This window comes from Lissotriton helveticus, chromosome 12 (assembly GCF_964261635.1).
Source record: "Lissotriton helveticus chromosome 12, aLisHel1.1, whole genome shotgun sequence".
Classification (NCBI taxonomy): domain Eukaryota; kingdom Metazoa; phylum Chordata; class Amphibia; order Caudata; family Salamandridae; genus Lissotriton; species Lissotriton helveticus.
The window spans coordinates 735891660-735915435 of NC_136073.1; the positions used below are offsets into that span (position 1 = coordinate 735891660).

The following is a 23776-nucleotide window of genomic DNA, read 5'->3' on the forward strand; positions in this document are numbered from 1 at the left end:
CCCAAACAAACAGACACGATCCGAGAATGGATGCAGCAACTAACTGCACTCGATGGCCAACCTCCCATTACTGACTCTGCGAAATCCCTAGGAATAACTCTGGACAATAATCTAAACCTGCAGAAACACATAAGCGCTGCAACTAAAGGAGCCCATTTCCAGATGAACACTGAGAAGACTAAAACCATTCATACCCGCAAATGACTTTAAACAGGCAGTCCAAGCCCTAGTAATCCCCAGAGTGGATTATGGGAGTGTCGCTCTCTGCGGACTTCCCAGATCAACAAACGCTCCGCTAAGAGCCTCAATCAATACTGCTGCCAGACTCATCACTGGCTCTAGAAGAAACTGCCACATTTCCCCCGACCTTCGTGCCCTCAACTGGTTACCTTTTGAGGCCAGAATCCATTTGAAAATCGCCTGTATGACTCACAAGGCATTGCACCAAAAAACACCAATATACCGTACGGAGAAAATAGTACTATCGGGTGGTAGCAGAACAACTAGGAGTTCTGATAAACTTCTACTTAAACCACTACGTTTCTGCAAGAAAAAAACGTATAACCGTACCTTCTCAGGAATGGCCCCAAGGATTTGGAACGCCTTACCCACAGAAACAAGACTGAATCCACCTGCTGCTTTCTTCAAAAAAGAAGTGAAAGCGATCCTCTTAGCTAGATTCACCTGAATTTTGTTATAAATACCTGCTGATATGTGCTAGTCGATAACTTTTACCAGGAATGTATTTGCTTAAGTCATCGTATTCTTATGTATTTGTCAAATCACCTTTATGTGCCTTGTAAAGTACTCTGATACCCGCAAGGGTCTTGTTCGCGCTATACAAAACTGTCAAGATAAAAATAAATAAATAAATGGTAAACAGATCACTGTGCTGGGAAAATGAAATAGGTTATAAGGGGGCAGGGAGAGTACATACACCCTTTCCCACAGGCTCATATTTGGCAGCATCACAAAAGCCCCCCTCCATCAATAAAATACAATAAAAAAAGTACTTTTATTGCTGGAATCACAAATGCAGGCCATGTGCTGCAGGTATTGGCCACTTGCAGAGAGTTGGGCTCGTAGTTGAGCGCATGGGCAAAGAGAAGGTAAGGCAGTGTATCCAGCCCAGCTGAACATGACAAATGACCGTGGGCAGCAGGAGTAACTGCCTGGGAAGATTTAGGAGCAGGTCCAGGCCCTAAAGCAAACCTCCCCATTGTGTATGGGAAAAGGCTGTTTGCTGCAGGTTTTTGCTACATGCAGATAGCTTAACTCGGGCTGGTGAAAGGCCTTCACAGAAAGTGTTGGATGCATACAGAGTGTAAGGTATAGAGTATCCATGTGCAGCGATGAGTTGTTGGCTCAGGCCTACAATCGGTCAGGCCCATGGCGTCTGGAGAGCAGGCCAAAGGCTGTGTGCAGCGAGACTTGCCCACCTGTGAGTTGAGTCCTCAGGCTTGCTGGAGGTCAGACGCAGCCAACCCCATTGCACACCACCAAAGCCCTTGTATAATGGTTGTTAACCACCTGCAAAGTGTTGGGGGCAGGGCCTCGTCAGAGGCCTGACCCTATGCCCAACCTTTGCGAGGCACTTCAGATGTTAGGTGTCCACAGAGTTGGGTGAAGGAACTGGCTGGAGGCTTGGCAATGCGGCCACATTCTGCACTTGGCTGAAGGCTGTGCACACCTAGTGTTGTCTTTCTCTGAAATTTGTGTGCAGGGTACACTAGGATGTGGTCTATGATTAAAGCCCTAGAAATCACTGAAAACACAACGGTTAAAGTGAAGATATGATCACGATCCTTACTCACACAACTGCCATGCAAACTTAACTGGTACACCAGTTTCCAGTACTTATAACTTCATAATAATTGTACTAATAAAACCTTAAAGTGAATTATACTTAAACAATAACACATAAACCAATTAATGCTACTACATTCATAGTTGTCTCTGTCAAAGTGATACGAGGTAATGTGATATGTAATCTCATCTGTAAGATAATTTACAATATTTGTAGTTGAATCTGTGACATTAAGATGAGGTTATGAGTATTTCATTTGGTGTGCAACGTATGGTTTGCATGGCTGTTGTACGAGCTGTGGCTTGTTATCCTACAAACAAAATTGCGAATTTCAGTGATGTAATTGGTTATTTGTTTCATTCATTTGGTTTTCACGTGTTGGTTTTCATTTGTAACCATATATAAACCATTTTGCTTATCTTATTAGAAATGCAGAACTACAAGTACCCAGATGCAAAGTAATCAAGCATTGCCAAAGCTATAAGGTATGGCATCCCAGTGTGCTGGTTAATTTTTTATTATAAACGTATGACAAACAAATGAAAAAAGAAAACATGCCACTGCATAAATGTGACAGCTGTTCACTTGTACTGACAATGTTAAATGTAAAAATTGACCATCGTGTACGAATTTATTATAACAATATGGGTGCTTCCTAGAAGCAGGCGTACTTAAAAGAGGTGCAGAAATCCATCTTAGTTAAAACAATGTGAATATATTCACCAAGGAACTGTTTCATAGATCAACACATATATTATTCGTGCAAGAAGCAACTGATAATTTCGGAAACATTTGCAAGGAGTTATGTCCTTTGTTTTATTTGAAACCTGTGCAACTGCGGCTTTTGGGATGACATTATTACCTGTTGCTTTTCTTTGAGGCTCTGCATGTAAATATCGGCTTCAGGTGCTGTGGTAGACTCAGAGTATTTGTAAGTGCTGTTTAACTTATGTGACTTCATAGTTCAGAAAAGATCTGCATTAAATCCAATTATTCGCGAGGCCACATTATTAGAAATACATTAATTATGAGAAAAACAATATGGTAGGCTTAATCTTAAAAAGTATTTGGCTAACATGAACGGGAGAGATGGTAGACGGGAAGGCCAGCTAATATATAAGGGAAAGTATGGAAAAGGAAACAAGATGGTTGTGTGTCAAGCAGTGTAGACATCGTTTTTCATCAGTTTAAGGACGAAAACATGTAATTAACGATGCCCAGGAGAATTCACAATAAACGTTTTCAGTTTTCATAGAAATTTGTTAGTGTTTTTGGAGGATCTCAAGTCTTAGAGGTGTGAATTCCACAAATATGGGTCAGTCCTAGAAAAGTATTCAGTTGCAGGTCAGTGTGATTTTATTTCTTTCGGACTCCAACCAAAAAGTTGTTAGTTATGTGCAACTGAGGTGTTCAGCTGTCGGTTTATTGACATTATTTCATCAAAGATGAACCCAAGTTTTCACTTTAGACTTAAATTGTATTGCAGATGAGCTCTTTAGTCTGCAATTTTATTTGAGATGAGCCCACTTATAATAACAAGGTTTTGTTTCCTTTGATTTTATTAAGCACCAGATCTGACTCTAATATCGAGAACTGTGTTTTCTCCTCCAACTCTTGCCCATATACCATCTAGAAAAGTCTCTCCGTCACGTTTCTTTCAGGTGCAAAACAAGGAGAAAGCATAAAGTCTGAAAAAGCATCTTATCAACAATCTCAATCAAAAATATACTGATGTCTAGCAGATTTATTACATCTGACTATTTTCAAAACTGTCATTCATAAAACGGAAAAAGAATGTGAATTGAACCACTGTTCTATAGGCAGAAGGCAGATGTGCTTTAGTTTATGTGAAATATGGCATACTTCAAAACCCTTGACTTTTAGCGCCAATATAACTTGGTTGTACCTCTTACATTTGTTTGCATGTCATCAAGATCTATATTATGTTTTCTTTTGTAGGAACATACTTTTGTAATGGTTATCCTTAAAAGACAGAAGGGTAAAATTTGCTCAGACAGTTTCTAGCATTCCAAATCTAAGTACATGCTCAGTAATCGCGAGTCTAGTGTTAGTAACAGAAACACTTTTCACCACAGTGCTAAATTATTTATTGTGCAATAAAATATGTAATTTTTGATGCATTATTTTCCATGTATACGTTAAAGAAAAAAGTGACACCTATTATCTCCACTCAGATGTGTGGAGTGCATACTGCCTATAAGATATGATTTTCCAATTAAATCCAAGTCTTCAAAGCAAAAATACTTTGTTGGCATTCTTGGTGGTTAGGTCCTAGCAAACTTTTCTTTGGCCATGCCTTGGTGTAGAAGCATTCCCAGTGCTGCGCAGACATTTTTTCTAAAAGTTGGCAATGTAAAATGGTTTATGGTATCTTAGTGTGATGGAGCACAACATGCTGTGCCCTGCCATCCAAGGCTCATACTTTTGGATTTGAAAATTCCCTGACTGTTCTGACATGTAAATGATCACAAGACTGTTGTGTGTATATATACGTTTTACAAATAAAGAGCAATGAATCCTTAAAGTTTATTTTTCCCCCCTCAGAATGCCGCAGTTAAATTCTGGAGGTAAGAATCACGTAATGCTTAAGAAGACGTTTATGAAGTCAGTGCACAATAGTAACCTGCAGTCCATGTACAAGGCAGCTGTTAAAAGCAGAAAAGAGAAAAGCGCTACTTACTCTTTGTAATGCATAGAAAAAGAACACTGCATTTTTCATTTATTGTATGTGCTTATCCTTTTGATGACAGTCTAGCAAAAGGTGAATATCGGATGTTTGGTGAAGTGATGTTGCTATGGACCAATAAAGATACAGTTTATTTTGTTGTGCATAGTCATTAATATGGCAGTATTAAAGTTCTTCAAATCCTGCTTGAGTTAAGAGCTTTTTTTGTAGGTCATATTCTGCGAATTGAATCAGCTCTATTTTCAATTGTACATGTTCTGAAAAATTAGTTACAGATTGATAAAAACGGTAGAACACGCGCCTAATTTGAAACAAAAAAGAATTTTAGGGGCCTAGAGAGTTTTCCAAGAAGCTTCTTCGCCTAGTACATGGGTTACGTAGTCTTTCTTCCACCTATGCATCTTTCTTTCAGCATCCCACACTTCCTCCCTGTTCATGTCACTCTTGCAGGTTCTTTTTTAGTCCTGTTTCGCTTTTTGTTTTATATTTACCTATCAATTCTGTAATCCTTACTTCGCCTTTTTCTGCTCTCTCTTTCTCTTCTGTTTGAAGTCTGATGAAGAAACTGAAGTCCCGGTCCCCAAAAAAGTGCCAGAATCACCGACCTGAACAAAGTAGGCACTGGTTAGAATAGGATCTCACATTTTGTTTAAATGGTGCAAACTCTGATTTCAGTCTTGTTTTTTTTGTTTGTTTAAATCTTTTTCTTAACATTTTGCACATTTTAAGCATACAAACAAAGCAGTGCTCATGCGTCAAGAAAAGTTGGTTGCCAACAGTACAGTGTCTAGTACCCAACAGCAAAGGAACAGCAAAGGAAGAGACAGATGAGTGTATCACAGTGACCACAAGAGTTCATAGGGCAGTGTCTACAGACCAGGCGTATCGATGTGTCTTACCACCAGAAGGCATGCATGTGAACAGTTCAGATATAGTGCAGCTTGAACCAAACCAGGGACATAGGGTACAACAAAAGGAGTACAACATAATTCAAGGAAGGGTAAGGGAGTCGCTTGTGACCTGCTGCCATGTCTAGTGTAGCTGGGGGGGGTTTGGGCGCGGGGGGTAGATCCATCAGGACCCAGTGAACTCCAATTTCAGTCTTTGTTTCCTAATTCACAGTGTGCAGTTTTGACGCCGGACTAGTTCATGTGCATGATCTAGTAATGTCCTAAACACATGAATAGTTTTAAATATGTTTTTTCTTTCTAAAACAAATTATTAAACCCTCATATATATTTGGAAAGTTGATTCCATCAGAGCATTTTAACTACTGAAACGCATATAAGAATCTTTGTGGAACTGGGATACTTTGAATTTCTGTACAGTTTTGTAAACAGTGACACAAAGAGCAGTAATTACTACAATGTCTAGTTTTGTAACGAAATATTTTGTATGGTATCTTTACTTTAATGTATCGATCGATAGATGCCAAATTAAAAGTTTATAACTATTGACAGTATGCTAACACTCAAATATCACAACACAACACATTTAGACCAGGGGCTGATTGGGCAATAATTATTATATCATGAGTTGACCCCATCCCTTCCATAGGTCTGAGGGTATAACACATAAACCAAAACAAATCACATATTGCCCCTATAGTAACGAATGGTCGATCCCCGAACAAGTTCTAGATCTCAGCATAAATACCAAACAAAATCCAATCGGAAAAAACCTACTGATGGATTTGGAAGCAATGGGTCTCCGAGCACTAAACGGCAGGTTCCCAACCGATCAGCCCGCTGGCTGGTCATTTCACAATCATGAATCTAAATCAAGAATAGACTTCACATTACTGTCAATAGACATTTTTGATAAAATTGGTTCCTATAGTCTAAAAAAAGTTATTGAGAGTGACCACACCCAGCAAATATTGGAAATTTATTTCGAACTGCCAAAAAAACAAAGCTATTTAACTACACAAGGTCAGATCTGTACAATTAACCAAAGGAAACTCATTTGGAAACCGGATAAAAAATATGTGGTCGAAAAAAAAGCCCAAAAATTGAGGCAAGAATGCTTTAATGAACATCCGAGCCAGTCTATACTTATACATTGGGAACAGTTCACCCAGAAGGTAGTCGAATTGGATGAAGGTACTCCAACTTGTAGGAAATCCCAACTAAGGGGGAAAATAAATAGAGATACTAATATTAATCTTCCATATACCATTAAAAAAGTAAGGTGGACTCGCAACATACTGAGGAAACAGCTAACTAGGTTACCGGTCAACAAGGAAATTAGAAAGCAACTTAGAAGTGCGAACAGTAATTTGAGGAAATTATTGTGGTCTGAAAAAAACAAAACTCAGCAGGTCTTGTGGGCAAAAATCTATCACGCAAGTAACCAAGCGAACTCCAGAGAATTTTGGAAAATAATTAATGCCATAAACAGACCTAATAAACATGTGATAGCGTCGCCAATAACAGAGGAGGACTGGGTAAAATTCCTCAAAAAGACCTTATATGTTGAAGAAGATCTACGCTCTCAGGGTGCCAATCATACAGGGATCATTGAGAGGGAACAGGAAATTGATCTGGTGAAAAACTTCTCAGAGAGCGAGGTAGCCAATTTAATAAAGAGACAAAAGGATGGAGCACCAGGACCAAACGGTATTCCATTTGCAGTCTATAAAGAGGACCCTGCCCTATGGGCTACCTATTTGACAAAGGTATTTAACGTAGTTATCCAAACAGGGCACATACCGGAATCCTGGAGAGGATCACTAATATCACCCGTTTACAAAAAGGGTAATCGGCAACTATCTGAGAACTATCGTTTGATCACTCTCCAAGACACGGACGCTAAGCTATTTGCGGGTCTCTTATTATCAACTCTCTCAGATTGGGTCAAAGAAAAGCTAATATTACCCCCAAACCAAACCGGGTTCATTAAAGGCTTAGGAACCTCTACTAACATTTTAATCCTATCAGTTATAACGGATAAAGCACTTTTAGCTAAACAGTCCCTCTATTTTTGTTTTGTCGATTTTAGATCGGCCTTCGATCTTGTTAATAGGACCCTACTATGGAGAAAACTTGTAGATTATGGTATCCTGGGCTCATTACTGAACCTTATCAAACTACTGTACTCTGAAACCTGGGTCAGGGTGCGGGTCGGTGACGGCCGATCATTATCTAACAAAATACCGGTGACACGCGGCCTCAAGCAGGATTGTGTTCGTGCACCACTACTTTTTAACTTATTCATAGCCGACCTCACCGAAACATTGAACGAAGTTAACTCACATCCACCGAGGCTAGCAGGAAAACAAATGTCGAATTTGCTATATGCAGACGACGTGGTGTTGATGAGCCACACAAAAGTAGGACTGCAAAGACTGATTGATTGATCACTTAGGTATGCAAAGGATAACCAAATGGTAATAAATGAGACAACAACACAAATAATGGTTGTCACAAGGATCAGAAGACAAAAAAAAATGGATGCTGGGACAAACCCAACTACAACAAGTTGATAGCTATCGGTATCTTGGTGTCCTATTCAACGAGAGTGGAAGTTTTCTCCCCGAGAAGGAAAGATATCACCAGGAAAGCAAATAGCTTGGTTGCCGCATTTAGAACCATACAAAAGAAATTAACCGCCTTGACATACGGTCCTTTATTAAAAATCATATCTGCCAAACTATTAGCAACTTTAACATGCGGTGCCGAAGTCCTAAACGGGAAGGATGCGGAGCTAATTAACAATGCAGTGACAAAAACATATAAAATACTTTTCAACCTACCATGTAATGCCTCACAGGCACAAATAAGGCTGGAGTTTGGGATAAATAATCAGCTTTATGCCCGGCAAGGGCAAATTTTAAAAATGTGGGATCGTGTAAAAAATGACCAGGTCAATCAATTGTCTCAAATATTATGGAAAGAAGTAGGGACAATAGGAAACTTCAAGCCTGGGCATACTTAAACAAAGCAAAAGAAGAACTTGGATTAACACCAATTTGGGAAAATACTATCACCCAGGAAAGTTTTAAAAAAACAATTAATAAACTGGTTACTCATCTATCGCTGCTAAAAGACAAAGAGCTACTGGTAAAAAGAAAACACTCTTGGCCAATTGTAAACCACTATAAGAAAAAACAAGTCCAAAACTACCTAGAAACTCCTTTGTCTGTCCAAAGTAAGCGAACATTTATTAGAGTGCGCTTTGGTCTATGGCCAGGTTTGTGTCATCTTCCACCGTGGAAGTTAACTGAGGGCAATATGACATGTAGGTTGTGTAAAGGGGGACAAGAAGATATGTTGTATCTTTTATGTTTGTGTCCTGCAATAGAAGCAGAAAGGAAAGTAATCCTCAGGCGGTTATTCAATGCTCGAGGTGTAAGAACTTGTAGACAAGCACTAATGGCGTGCCTAAGTTCGAACGATCTATTAATGAATTCCGCTTTTGTAAAATTTTTATCTGTGATTGCAAAAGGCCTTAAGGCAAATTTTATTTAGAGTTCCGCTTTTTAGAAGATTAGTAAAATTATTTGCTTGTTGTTCTTAAACTTTTTTTTTATTGTTGAAGATATTTTAAAGTGTACTTTTTTGTAAGATTTTAATTAATCAAACAAATAAACTTGAACTGGCGTGAACTGGCCCCTATAGTATGTGAAAGCCTTGTATACGTCCATCTATCTATTAAAAAAAGAAGTGAAGTGGGGAGGAAAAACACCCTGTGAACACACTTGTGTATATCACATAACTATAATAAGTAACCAGGGGTGTAGGTGCTAAGCTCTAAATGCCTTACAGAATTCTGCAGATGAAAGAAACTCATAGGATATTTGTATTGTCTGGACATATGCCCTCTCCCTCCCAGAGGGTGGCATGCTTCATCACAGAGCTCCTCCGTATCTCAGTAGTGGTGATTACCTATGTGATCTTCAGCCCTGGAAGATATGTGAAGTCTTTAGGTGTTCATATAAAACGGAAGAGATAGAAGTTTGTGATCTAAAACTACGTAATGGTAGACTAAATTGCCATATTCTTGTCCCCAGTGAGTAGGATTAATAATGCAGGAAGTGTTTCAACCCTGTAGAGTCAGGTCGGCATGTATATGCCCTTGTCAATGCCCCAAAAACATTAACAAGGTTTCTACATGACCTAACCTTTTTTTAATAGTGTTGACTAAATACAGTGAAATGATAGAGGTTCGTAAAACAAAGCTGACATTTTTTTCCATACCAGAGACATAATTCCAGCGCTTTAACCAAGCTCCTCAGGAGCTCCCCGTCTTTGAAATTTATAGCCCATATTCATAACCACCACTACCAATGTGAGGAGAACCTTATGATGACGCATGCCATCTTCTGGTCGGGTGAGGGCTTATGCCCTGACAATATACATATATTTTGAGCATTTTTAACCTGTAGAATTTTGTGAGACAATTTGAGGTCCGCACCTATGTCTCTGAGTATCTCAGTGCACTTATAAGATATACCCACCTGCCTTCTTGGTTTCTAAATCTAAAATCCTCATTATTTCATTTTATATCCAAGCTTGTGCTTCCACAGTGAGCCTAGGTGAGTGAGCCAACAGCACTGACATTGAGGTATCATTCAGGTTTCTTGACAGCAAACTCAGACATGGCAGTTACCTATTGTGCCTTTTGCTGGGTGATGTAACAGCCTGTGAGGTCCATGCAAAGAGGAGTACCTGGTTAGAACAATGCTTGTTTTATGAGAGTTAGGAAATTTAAATTATGGATATGTTTCAGTTATTTGAGCCTGGATGCTAGAAACGCACCAAGTCTACTGAATATTTACAGCAGTTTCAAAGCTGAATCAGCCTTTTGTCCATCCTGTATTTGAAAGCTAAAACAGTATTATTTGTATAAAATAATCTTAACTTTAAAGCTAATGAAGACAGATTGTTGCTGATAATTGTTGTGCAAAACTGTAAGACATTGATTTCAGTTTAAATTTTAACGATATTTGCACATGTAATGATTTTAACATATGTATAAATGTGAGATGATTGAACTGTATAAACTGTTCTTTTCAATAGATAGTTGCGACCCGATATTAGATAAGAATGGCATATCTACGAAAGGCTTGTAAGTACAATTACTTTCTCGCTTTTATTGTCATAGGCAGTGCTGCTTTTACTCAACTTTCATCACAGTTCTAAACTATGAACACATATTTTTTTCCACAGGCAGTTCAAAGAAGAAAGACAACAGCTTGTCGATGAAATCTTTTCTTTTTTAGACAACAATAAATATGTAAGTACTACATTCACATGTCTACAGTCTTTAGTGGGAGCCACAAACATATTTCATTACTTACTTTCCCTTTAGATTTCAGTGATACCCACACCCTGTCCACATAATCCCACTATAACTGTCTTTCCATGTATTTCTTATTACTAGGAAAAAGAACGCTTTGTAATATAAGGCTTCCACCCACTAAAACCACATGTAGCAGCCATAGTTACGTATGAAATCAGTGTTAATCTGTAGTGCAGTAAAATTGCATTATATTTAGCACAGTTCTCTAAGTGGGCTAAAAAAGGTTGGGTCAGTGTAAGGGGCTTCAGCAAAAAGAATAACTAGGAACCATTTATATGATGCATAGCCTAAGCGCGTGTCCTAATACCTTTGTCCTAGAATTACTACTGGTCCTGTTCTCGCTCTGTTTCCCATCCTCCTGATGATTGGTATCCTGATTCTCCTGGTAGTGTTGTCCCTTTGGTGGCTCTTCATTCTGGTCTTCTTCCAACTGCAGGTTAAAGTGATTTTGATCTTCTTGTTTGTACTTATTCTGGCCCACCAGGTGATGATCCTCCTGGTTTTGTTGTTCTTGATGGTCATGCTAATCTCAGGCCCCATGGGGCCCCTCCGTCTCTAGGTCCCACATATTCTTCATCTCCTTGCTCAACTATTCCTCCATGTGCTACTGATCCTCATTGAGCCTCTCACTGGTCTCATACTGTTCCTTCTGATGGTTTGGGTCCTAGTGGGTCAGATGCTCCGCCAACTGATCTTCTTCGTCCTTCTCTTGCTCCTCCTTCATCTCCTGTTCTTAGTCTTTCTGGTAGTGGTCCTCTGCAACCTCTTTGGCTTAGCCATCTGGTTGATGTCCATTAATCTTGACAATTCTGGTGGTTATGGCCTTGGCCACCCTAGTTCTGGTTCTGATGCAATTGGTGTTTCTGGTCCTTCTTACGACCCTGATCCTCTCCTATGTGCATCACTCCATCCCTCCTCCTCGTCCTGCTGTTCTTTGCATTCGTCTTCCTTCAGCCAGAATTTTTTGTCTAGGATATTTATTGGGTGTGCCATCTATTGTGTGCATGACTTTCCTTCCTGAGTATTGTGAATCTCCCCAGCAGACATGCAGTAAACCAGCAGACATTAATGGTGAGAGAGGAGAGAATGTTTACACTATAGGGATTCAACAAGAACTTCCAGCCCATCTCTCTGCTCCCCTTCCCGGCCAAGGTCATCGAGAAAACCGTCAACAGACAGCTAACCCGTTACCTCGAAGAAAACAGAATCCTGGACCCTTCCCAGTCATGGTTCCGCAGCAACCACAGCACCGAGACTCCCTTCATCGCCGCCACCGACGACATCAGGACCCTGCTGGACAGCGGCGAGACCGCAGCACTCGTCCTCCTAGACCTCTCTGCTACCTTCAATACCGTCTGCCACCGCACACGCCTCCACACCGCAGGGATCCGAGACAAGGCTCTGGATTGGACCACCTCCTTACTCTCCGGCAGAAACCAGAGCATCCATTTCCCCCATTCCGTTCCAAAGCCTCCGATATCATCTGCGGTGTACTCCAGGGATCCACCCTCAGCCCGACGCTGTTCAACATTTACATGGCCTCGCTCGCACATGTAGCCCAACAGCGTGACCTCAAAATCTCCTACGCCGACGACACTCAGCTGATCCTCTCCCTCACCAAGGACCCCATCACCGCCAAAGCCAACCTCCACGAAGGAATGAAGGCCGTCGCCGACTGGAGGAAGACGAGCCGTCTGAAGCTGAACTCGGACAAGACAGAGGTCCTCATCCTCAGCTCCGACCCTTCAGCCTGGGACGACTCCTGGTGGCCGACAGCACTGGGGGCAGCCTGACACCCACCGACCACGCACGTAACCTGGGAATCATCCTCGACTCAACGCTTTCAATGACCAAGCAAGTCAATGCCGTTTCCTCCTCCTGCTTCAACACCCTCCGCATGCTCCGCAAGATCTACAGATGGATCTCTACAGATACAAGAAAGACAGTCACCAACGCCCTCGTCGGCAGCAGACTCGACTACGGAAATGCCCTCTATGGGGGAGCCCCGATCAAGCTCATCAAACGACTACAACGCATCCAAAACGCCTCGGGACGACTGATTCTCGACGTACCACGCCACGGCCACATCACCCCCCACCTGAGTAACCTGCACTGGCTCCCAGTCAACAAGAGGATATCCTTCAAGCTCCTCACCCACGCACACAAGGCACTCCAAAAGACCGGCTCAGCCTACCTCAACAGACAGCTCTCCTTCTACATCCGCAACCGCCAGCTACGCTCTGCCGACCTCTCGCTCGCCACCGTCCCACGCATCCGAAGAACAACCACCGGTGGGACTTCTCCCACCTCGCCGCCAAGACATGGAACACCCTCACTGAGCCTACGACCTGCTGACCTTCAGGAGGCTACTCAAGACCTGGCTGTTCGATCAGTAGTGCCCCCCCTCCCCAGTGCGCTTTACAAATGATTGATTGATTGATTGAGTGACTATCATCACATAGAAAGATCTGTTTCACCAGCTTTGGGTTGCACCCGAAACAGGGTGAGTGCGCCAGCAGATATTGCAAGCTACTTTTTTTCCAGCCTGTTTCCTATCTCGTCCTCCCCCACATTATTTACTCTTCCTTGAAGCCATTAATATTATGTTTTAAAGCATATATTCTTTGGAGTCTTTTGTGATAACTGGTGGTTAAAGCTAAGCGCCATTTCCTCCTGTAAGACCAGTATACCTGCACACGTGCAAGCTTAACACAGACTCTCACATGTACTCACACACTCTCTAATGCTTCCATAAATTCTCAATCTCACACTCCTACAAACTCGGCCAAGTTCACACACACCACAGGCACTCCATTATAAGACTCAAGGAAACAATTCAAACTAGCCAAATGTTCATTTGCAGCAATTCTCTCAAATGAGTTATCAAAATTAACAATAAGAATTGTGGGTGCATTAGTAGGCGTAATCTGTACTGCTAGACAGTTTAATGAACCTGAGTCCAATTTACAGTGGTTGCCTATAACCTTTAAGGAGATTAGGGTTATTAAACCGCCCTTTACCCTACCAGCTACAGATGGTCTTGCTGGCTCAAAATAGGTTGTGTAACCGTCCAGCCAGAAGTTATTTTCGGTTTCCCAGGACTCTTTAAGCCCAATCACATCATACTCTTTTAAAAAACCTTTTGCACCTTTCATCGTCAATCTTGTTTTTTAGTCCTGCTATGTTCCAACTTAGTATCTTGGCTTGCTCCCCTATCTTAGCCTCCTGCTCCTGTATGAGTTTGGTAGTATAGTCCCTATGACTATCTCTAACTTGCCCTTGCATAGGGGAACGAGAGATTAGTCAATCATTGCTATCCATCTGGCTCAATGGGGCGAATCTATTTACAGCTACAAACCTACTCTCTTTGGCCCTTTCTTCTGCTACTGCAGCGGAAGTTGGATAACATTTGAGTAGGTTAGTGGTGTTTATGAGAAGGGGATGGTCATCATTGTGCTTAGTTCTGGCAATAGACTTATAGGTCCATTCTCCTGCTATATGTCTTTGCGGTCCCTTCCAGTCTCTGACCCATTCCCCAAAAACTGGTGGATAAAAAAAAACCCAAGGGCAAGACTGTAATCCCCCCAGGCCACAATTAGAACTCTCCTGATAGAGCCAGCCTGCTACACCTGTCCAATCAAAGTTAATGACTATTCAATCACCATCATCTGATTTAGGGTGACTTCCCACCCATCCCACCAGTCTCGCCATTATGATGTGTGAGGAAGGTCTGGACCCTCCCTCAGACTTTTTTGCACCAGAGCATAACCTTACGAATAAGTTCCTCGGTTGTCTCTGTGATGTTCTTTTTGAGAGGGGACACCCATATTAACCCCAACCAGCTAGCAATCAGTATCACATTAGTTATTCGTCCTATAGCAAACTAACCAATGATTAGACAAACTAGAACATGCGACTTAGGACCATCGCAGGAATGGAGGGAAGTGAGAACACTCTTTTGTTATACTCTCATACCAGTCCACAACAGGAGTAAAAAAGAGACACGGTAAGGTTAACATATTTATTTTAACGACTTGATCTCATGCGCAATATTTTAGTCAACATAAGCAGACATGATTAAAAATAATATGGTCAGCATGGTTACAACTCCATCAAATGCAAAAGGAGGAATCATATTACAACGATATTGCAAACAGGTGATATAGCGCCTAGTTTTAACACCCTCCCTATATAGGAACTGTATTATAACCTATAGAAGGTCTTTTGAGCTTGTTTTGGGGGACCCCATTACCTTTCCGCTCAGTAAGTGTAAATTACATCTGGATCAGCAAGGCTCTCTGTATCCCTGGAATCTTCCAAGTGTGTGAAATTATGGCAAGTGTGCTATGATAAAGGCGCCAGAATCTTGCTTGGCTCGCAGCTGCCAAAATGTTGTGTCTAGAATGTGTTACACGGACATGCCGATAAACAGGCTCATATATTATGATAAACTTGACGGCTCAGCACTCACTGTACAGACTGGGGGCACGATGTATGTCTAGAGATGTCGAAAAACAAACCTTTTCTCATGTATAGACCTTTGTGAAAGCTAACTTGCAAAAACAACTATGTAGTGTCGTGTGCAAAAAGCAGCAAAAGGTAAAATGGCGTTTAAACTTCTAATAAGCCATGCTAACATAACATGCACACAAAAGGAGGCCCTAAACCATACTACACCCTCCCTTGTTCGGGGAACGCACAATAACCAGGGCAAACTTCATAGAACGCAGAGTTCAAGTTCGAATGAGACAGAACCAAGTTCAGGAATTTTGCCAAACTTGAGAATTGGGAATAAAAAATCTGAATCAAAATAACCAAGTCAGTGAAAGCAAGCACGGGTGACGATGGCATGAAAAAAGACCTCAAACATGTAAGGAAAAATCAAGACATCAATAAAAAATATTCACAAGTTCAGTACGTGTTTGTGAAGCAGAAAAAAAATCAGTACTTCAATCCAACAGCGTATAAGCGCCATAATTTGCAGTTGCCTACAATAGGAAGTCGTTGTTATCATCGATGAACATTTCAGACATTCAATTAAGTAAAGGGAAAGAACATACATGTTCCTCGATTGCCGGAGCTTCTAGTACCATCAGAGGACAACTTGGGCTTACTTCAAGATAACTGCGTGCCAGAAAGTCATTGGCCGCATTCCAAATGTTCCAATTGCCTAGAACCCCATGATCCGCTGCGCAGGCCATAATCCCAGCACTAGAACAATCTAGTTCATGAGCAACTAAGGGACTCATTAGTAGATTAAAATCCAGGTCAGGAGACACCGTGTTGCAGAGACACAAATCCAGGGCCCATTCAAATTCGCAATCCAGGCAATGGAAAACACGCTGCACGCAAGTGAAGAATGAAAACCGGAAAGGTAAACCATCCGCCACACTCAGTCGCCAGAGACAGCGATCCATAGTATTCTAGCATCCGGTTACGAAGGTGGAGCAGCCGGGACAGATCGTCGTGGGGCACAGACTGTGCATCCATTTTGTAGTAAACAAATTAACAGCAGTATGCCCGCGCCTAAAGCCAGGGGCAAAGGGAAACCGCCAAAGACACTCGAAAAAAATCGAATGAAAAAATGCAGGGATCACACCGAATATAGTTTGAAATGAGGTCACAAGGCCAGAACATACTACTTTAAAAAAATGTGCCACGCCAGTAGTCGACGAGGCATTTAAGATTGTGTGAATCAAAGCACAGAAATGCAGGGGCAGGTCTGTGTTTAACAAGGCATTTACCTCAGTAGGAGTATTTGCAACGTGAAGGACGAATGTCTCACGCGCAGATGTAAGGGGAACTACCTTCTGGGACAATAGAGCTCTTATTCGACTCATCTTGTTGAACTCTGCTTTCACGGTCAAGATAGAAGGCCAGAAGGAAACATCGAGCCTCCCATGTGGAGGAGGGAACAAGACATTCTTACAACAAACTACACACTGGGAAACCCTAACGATATAAGGAATACCAGCATGCATACCACAACAATCTTCATTATTTAATAACAAATAACTGCCGTTTGCAAGCAATGTGAATGTCGGTGTAATGGCCGGGACTGGCCCTTTAAAACGCAGGCAAGGTTCGGTGCAAGAATATTACGGGAACCGTGCAATTGAAGATTTCTGCACACTAATGAGTGATCTGGTGTGGTGGTGCAATTCGCCATTCAAATAAACTTCCTTTCCTTCCCTCAAACACCTGTATGTGAACGGGAGATTCCAGACTTCATGAAGATAAGCCCCACCCAGGGGCTCAAACCTACCTATTGCATAGTGGTTTATGCAGGACTCAAATTTGAAAAGGGGAAAAAGTAGAGTTATCAACCCATGGATGAGCCAAACTGCCAAATTGGATTCTGCTACTGAAAAAGGCAAAGGTTCTAACTTTTCAATATGCAACAGTAAAAACGTCGCATCCTTCAATGACATAAATTGCTGTTTAACAGTCAAATTGAAAGGCAGAAATAATAAACTCGTGTTCATGTAATCCCATGGAACTCGAACATTTTTCAACGTTTGTAGGGTCCATGCAAACTGCATAACAGAACGCAATTGATTTTGTCCATGATACAGTACAGCAACCACTTCTTGCACAATATCAACCCCAATATTATCCAAAGTGTAAATTCTGAAAGAAAGGGTGTTAATGCTATTATCTACAATGGCAAGCACTTTTTCTAAATTGGCCTGATCAATAGCTCTAAGCCTAGAAGCAGCTTTAATTTGCGACAGATTCCAAACCTCATTGTAAGCAGCATATACCCATCTTTTCGATCTGCCTGCTGCAGGACCTTTAACAAAATCATTTAAGTCAACAGAGTCAGTGAGTTTGGATAAATGAAGTTTAACAGACGCTAAAGATGAATGTCTGAGCCAACTCTGGCACAATTTGCCTACACAATAGGTGGTGACCGAATGTTGAGTTTGAAAGCGGGGATCCACTCTAACCTCTGTATAGCCAGGGGTCAGACCCAGAAAACTGTGCTGGCAGGAATCTGCACTTTTTTTGCAGTATTTCAAATCAGAAAATAAAGCCTCAACGGCTTTCACGTCCCAATCATCAGAGCAAATATTTTGTTTAACTACATCCCCCATAGAAACACGGAGTACATTGGGAACATTATTAACCTCAGTGGGCCCATGTATCTGGAACTTTACAGCATCCCATAAAATCCCATCTAAAACGGGCCAAGCAGTTATATTCACTCCCTCTTCATGGTGTGTGAAGAGGAGTGGGGAGCCAAAGTTCCATCAATCATTCTAATTGAAGTTGTTTCTTGAAAGTAGTGTCCATTGATAAAACAGAAAAAATACACCACAAATCCTATGGACATGAATAAAAAAATTGCAATCAGCACCAGCCAAATGTAAGTCTAAGGAGGAATCAAAAAATGTTTTTTAAACCAGGTAGCAAAAATCGGAACTTTTGACGGGGACTTAGATGTAGAAGAGCCAGTGTCAAATGAAAAAGGGGATTGATTAGCCACACTAGTCTCCAAATCAGGCATAGACAAGTCAGTGGGGTAAGTATATTCAGTGTCATCAAGAGGATCACCAGCAGGTAGATTCAATAAAGGATTCGTAAGTGGACTCATTTCAACGGCAACATCAGGCCCGATGACAGGATCCGGGGCCAAAACAGAGTGTCGCACCATTGCTGGACACGAAACCGCAGGCGTCATACTATAAAGAATTGACCACCCTGTGTTGTTTTACATTGTCAATGGAAATGTACCTGTTCCCCTTTCGCCCAGGAAGAGGAGGTAAAATGACTGTTCTTGTACCCTGCACACCAAGCACGGCAACTGGAACCCGAGGAAGGACCAAATTCTTTCTTGTTGTCGATCTTCTCTTGCACCAGTTCTCCAACTTGGGGTAGCCAGCCGACTACCGGAATCTGCAACGCAGCTTGATGCGGCTCCCGCCGCCATGTCTAGACCATCAAGGTCCGGAACAAACATCTTGATGCCAAAGAGCATTTCGTATGGGATCCGCCCACCCAGAGACCTTCTAGGGAGATTATTCAGTGCACGTTGAACGCTATTGAGATGGGTGAGCCAATCTCTGCCAGCACCTAAAACGTTTGCTGTCAAGGATTGCTTTAAGTCACGGTTCATCCGCTCCACAACACTATTACCCTCAGGCCGGCATGGAGACGAAAGTTTGACCTGAACCCCCAATGAAGCCATGGCATACTTGTACGCCTTAGAGGCGAACGCTGGACCCTGGTCCGAATGGAAGGTACCACACGCAAAAATTCCCACAAAGACACGCAAATCCCTTACGACAGTTCTAGAATCAGCGCTCCTTTGAGGCCACACCCAGACAAAGCGCGTGCAAGAGTCAACTGCTACTAAGATGTACTTATACGCAGTATCAGAGGAGAAAGGACAGCAGTGATCTAAATAAACACACGCATGTGGTTTATTAGATATGTACAAATGAGTTTGGGGCGGGCGTGCAGAAGAGGAAGGTTTAATCTGCTGACAAATGCCACATCGAAGGACAACATCACGTGTCTGTTTGTACAAACCCCGCCACCAATATCGTTGCTGGAGAAGAGATACAGTAGCTGACACGCCGGCATGCTCCAAAGCCATCCCGACGTAGGGCTGCTGCAATCAAAGCCTGCCTGCGGTCCGCGTTGGGAATCAGTCTGTCACCAACGTCATTAATTCTCACATAAGGAACTTTATCCGGACTTGAATGATAAGAGTATTTAGAAGGGAAACCTCTAGGGTAATTACCTCCCTTCTCAGTTGCGGCAATAGCTGCCAAGATGTCATCAGCAATTTATACTTTTGGAATGTGTAACCGCTGCGACGGCAAATGTTGCAATTGCTGTCTTCGCTGCCTCGTCTGCGAGACAGTTGCTAACAGTGTGCACTCCAACACGCTGATGACCCAGAGTATGAATTACAAAAACAAGTGGGATTCGTTCTTTGAACTCAGCCACTCGAACCCAGATCATTTTATGTTTTATTGTGCGACCCTTGGAGTCACGATAATCATTTTGAGTCCAAAAGGGCAGATTGTCATTTTAAGACTGAACACAGTAGTAAGAGTCACTCACAATAAGAGTAGTCACACTGGGATCGGCGTACTCCCATGCAAGCATCAGACCATGAAGCTCTGCCCACTGGGCGGTATAGTCCCCTAATGTCTTTGTATGCACAACATCGGACTTGAATTCACTATCCACCATAGTACCAACCACAATTGCGCAGACCGAAGAATACGCATGTTTTGAATCCGTAGCTGGTTGTGCACTTCCATCAGTGCAAATGATACAGCGGAAATCTTCAAGGGGCCGCATAGTCAGAGGAGCAGGATGAACAAATTCATATTGCAAGTACTCTTGAGTCTGCAGAGAGGAATCAAAAATGAATGTGACATCCGGAGATGTCAGACGTAGCCCATTTTATCCACCGAGGGTGCAAAGCTTTGGAATTCGGTACACTGGCTTTCGTCACTGTCTCCAAGGCAGGATACGGAGTAACAACCAAAATTCGTTTTCCCTGCGACAGTGCAGTTCCTTAAGAATCGCCATTTGCACTGCTGTCAACATTTTTTCCACAATAGATAACAGCAACTCAGCCGAAGTGTACAAGTGTGGCTTCTAAGCGATGGGGCTTGTGTTACCCTCATTAAAAGTGAGATACTTGAAACCCACAGCCCCTGGCACGATTCTTATCACCAGGTTGGTGTGGTTATCACGAGTCGACAAGAACTTAGATTCAAGAAGATCAGCCTGCAAAGATTGCAAGATGACTGAATGCTCCGGCAGCCAGCACGATTTGGAAAAAGTAGGTTGTATCAACGCATAAAGCGGCTTGATATGCTGGGCATATTCTGGAATGTAGGTATGATCGAAATTCAAAAAGCCCAGTAAAGATTGTAGCTTTTTTCAGTGTTGTGGGAGCTCGCAAAAATGCACATTTCTCCAGGAAGTGAGGAGCCAAACCTCGACCTTCCTTTTTTTTTCTTTTTAAATATTTTTATTTGATTTTTTATAATGCACGAACAAAACAGGCATGTCACATATAACCATCATCCACCATCCTTCTTCCCTCCACCCTCCTCCTTCCTCCGCCAAACCATAGTCCCCTCTCCCTCCTGACAGGACTGTGCATTGCATCTCAAGGAGTCCAAGGAGTGCAAAAGAACATTCCAAGTTTGCCTCGCACACAGCCAGAGCAGCCGCGTACCCCTCCCTCCCTTATTTACAATCCCCCTTCCAATCCATGCTATTGACGCCATTTCTCCCACACTGTTGAACTTCTTTGGGCACCCTCTTGCCTTGTACGTGACTCTCTGCTGCCATGTATAAGTCCATGCCCCTCCTCCATTCATCTAACCTCGGCGGCGTGGGGGCCCCCCACGCCCGTGCCACGTCCTGTTAGCCACCACCAGTGCTAAAACTACAAAGATTAGGAGTGGGCGACTCAAGTCCACATCGTTTGTTATGCCTAGCAGCACCAATTTGGGGTCTAGCGGCAGAGGGACTTCCAGGACCTCTCCTAACTCTGTTTAAACAACAAGGAGGACAAAGTTCCTATGCCAGGGAGCAAAAAGTCACCCATGCATCGTGGTGCAAAAAGTCACCAATACTTAAAAAATTGGAAGAAAAAGAAAGAAAAAAGAGAAAGGGGGATGATTCCTAGGTATAAAAGACCCAAAATTATGAGAGGGAAAGACATTGTGTTTCCTCTGTTGCCCTCACACACCCCGAAGAGTGTCATGCTTCATCATCGGGCGTTTGCTCCTCGTAGGGCCGGCGCTGCAATTCCCTACGGGTCCCCCGAAGGGTCACTTTATCGGAGATCTTTTAGAGGAATGCCGGATGATGCAGGACCTCTGCCCAGTATGTCTGTATGATGGGGCACAGCCAGACAGTATGGTAAAAATCCCCACGCCTCTGACCACACCTGAGACAATTTATGTCGCTAGCCCTCCCCATGTGGTGCAACCGCACCCTATCATAATACACCTTGTGTAGGATTTTATACTGAATAAGTCGCAAGCGGGACTTAATTGCAACTTCCCTTGGATACATCAGGGCAGCCTCCCAGTCCACTGTATCCATCTCCCCCACATTTTGCTCTCACGATTCTCTGAGCTTTACCAACCCATCCGGCATATTATTGATCAATGTTTTGTAGGTCAGGGAAACTGCCTTACATGGGGTGCGTTCCTGCAACAATCGTCCAACAAGCGGTGCATACTCTGGTAAGAGCAAGGCAAGCGCCTCCTCCGCCCGCCACTCATGTCGCAACTGCGCATATCTGAGGTACTGTGTGTGGTGCAGCCCGAAATCCGCCCTCAATACCTGGAAAGGCTTTAGTTCCCCCCTCTTCATCAGATCCCCCAGTACGGAGATACCGATGTCGTCCCACCTCTTGAACCCTCGCAGCTTGTTCAGCTCCTTCAGCCATACGCAATACCATATTGGGGTCTGTTTCGTCGGTGTGTGAGTCCAGCCAATTGCTTTAGTCGCCCTCTCCCATATCGCGGAACCCTTGTAGCTGAATGCAGTCTTTCCTTCCCCTTTCCCCCGTATATATAGTGTAGGCAGTTGTGCCGTGTCATAGTTCTCCTCTCTAGGCTGTATGTGGGATGGTCTGCTGGAGCGTGCAACCATTCATTGATGGGGGTTAGGTGTTCCACCCCGTAGTACGCTTCAATGTTCGGTAGGGAGATCCCTCCGTTATACTGGTTCCTTTGTGGTGTTCCCAAAGCCATTCTGGATTGTTTCCCCAGCCACAACAGTGAACTCAACTCTGTGTTTATATCAGTGGGAATTATTCTTTTTGTAAGACGTACAAAAAACGTGGTAGCGTAATCATTTTAAACATGGCAGCATGTCCCAGGATCGTGAGGAGGAGCGTCTTCCACCTAGCAGCGTCCTCAGCAAAGGTATCCAGCACCCGCTTAATATTCCTCTGGTGTGAGAGGCTTCTATCCAAAGTCATATATACCCCCAAGTATGCAAATCCCTCATCTGTAGTCCTGAGCGCACCAGGCAGGAAAGACCAGTCCTCCCCCTGCAGAGGGTCGTATAAGATGCCAATTTATCGTATAACCAGCATGAGCGCCATAACGGCTCAGCGTGGTCAACAACGCCGGGATTTTGGTGACAGGATGGGTGACATACAATAGGACGTCATCCGCATATAGAGAAATTTTTTCCTCATACGGGTCCGTCTGCTCTATTTTAAATCCCCTAATATCCTTGTTCTGCCTAATTTCGCACGCTACTACTTCTATGGTTAGGGCAAAGAGCAATGGGGACAGGGGACACCCCTCCCGGGTCCCTCTTCTTATGGGGGAAATCCTCTGATAGCACCCCGTTGACTTTCACTCTGGCTAGTGGGTCCGTATACCGTAACCTCACCCACTGCCGGAACTTGGGGCCAAATCCAAACCTGGACAGTACTCGTTCGAGGAAGGGCCAGTGCACCGGGTCGAACGCCTTTTCGGCGTCCAAGGATAAAAACAAATGGGAGTCCTGCCGATTGTGCACCTCCATCAGCCAAATATGGGTCCTCCTAAGATTTAACCTAGTTGCCCTGTCCGTCAGGAAACCAGTCTGGTCCAGGTGGACCAGGTCGGGAATTACCCGCCGCAGTCGGAGGGCTAAAATTGTCGCCAGGAGTTTTATCTCCACATTCAGGAGGGATATGTGGCGGTACGACACGCATTCCTCGGGGGGGTTTACCCTTCTTATAGATCGGGACAATTGTGGCCATACGTAGGTCTGGCCGTAAGATGCCCTCCTGGGCTGCCCCCTCAAACAGGGCCAGTAGGTGGCTAACAAGAAGATCCGCCGTTTAAAAAGAAAATTCAGCGGGAAACCCATTTGGGCCAGGGGACTTCCCCGGACGGAGTTTAGTCAAGGCCTCCTTGATCTCGTTGATTGTTATATCTCCCTTCAAGTCCCGCTGGTCATCGTGAGAG

At 43.1% G+C, this 23776-nt stretch overlaps 1 protein-coding gene across 7 annotated transcripts in view; it reads left to right on the plus strand.

Moving 5' to 3' along the window:
* The window catches only part of LOC144798645 (uncharacterized), a 657474-nt gene that overhangs the window by 10457 nt on the left and 623241 nt on the right, over positions 1–23776 (plus strand). For 6 of the 7 annotated variants that reach the window (XM_078669622.1, XM_078669623.1, XM_078669624.1 and 3 more), the window contains exons 2-6: positions 2235–2292; positions 4373–4395; positions 5067–5128; positions 10535–10583; positions 10685–10751. In XM_078669622.1, the coding sequence (XP_078525748.1) occupies positions 2235–2292; positions 4373–4395; positions 5067–5128; positions 10535–10583; positions 10685–10751 (259 nt within the window). The remainder of the gene's footprint in view (positions 1–2234; positions 2293–4372; positions 4396–5066; positions 5129–10534; positions 10584–10684; positions 10752–23776) is intronic. The other variant, XM_078669629.1, reaches the window with a different exon arrangement.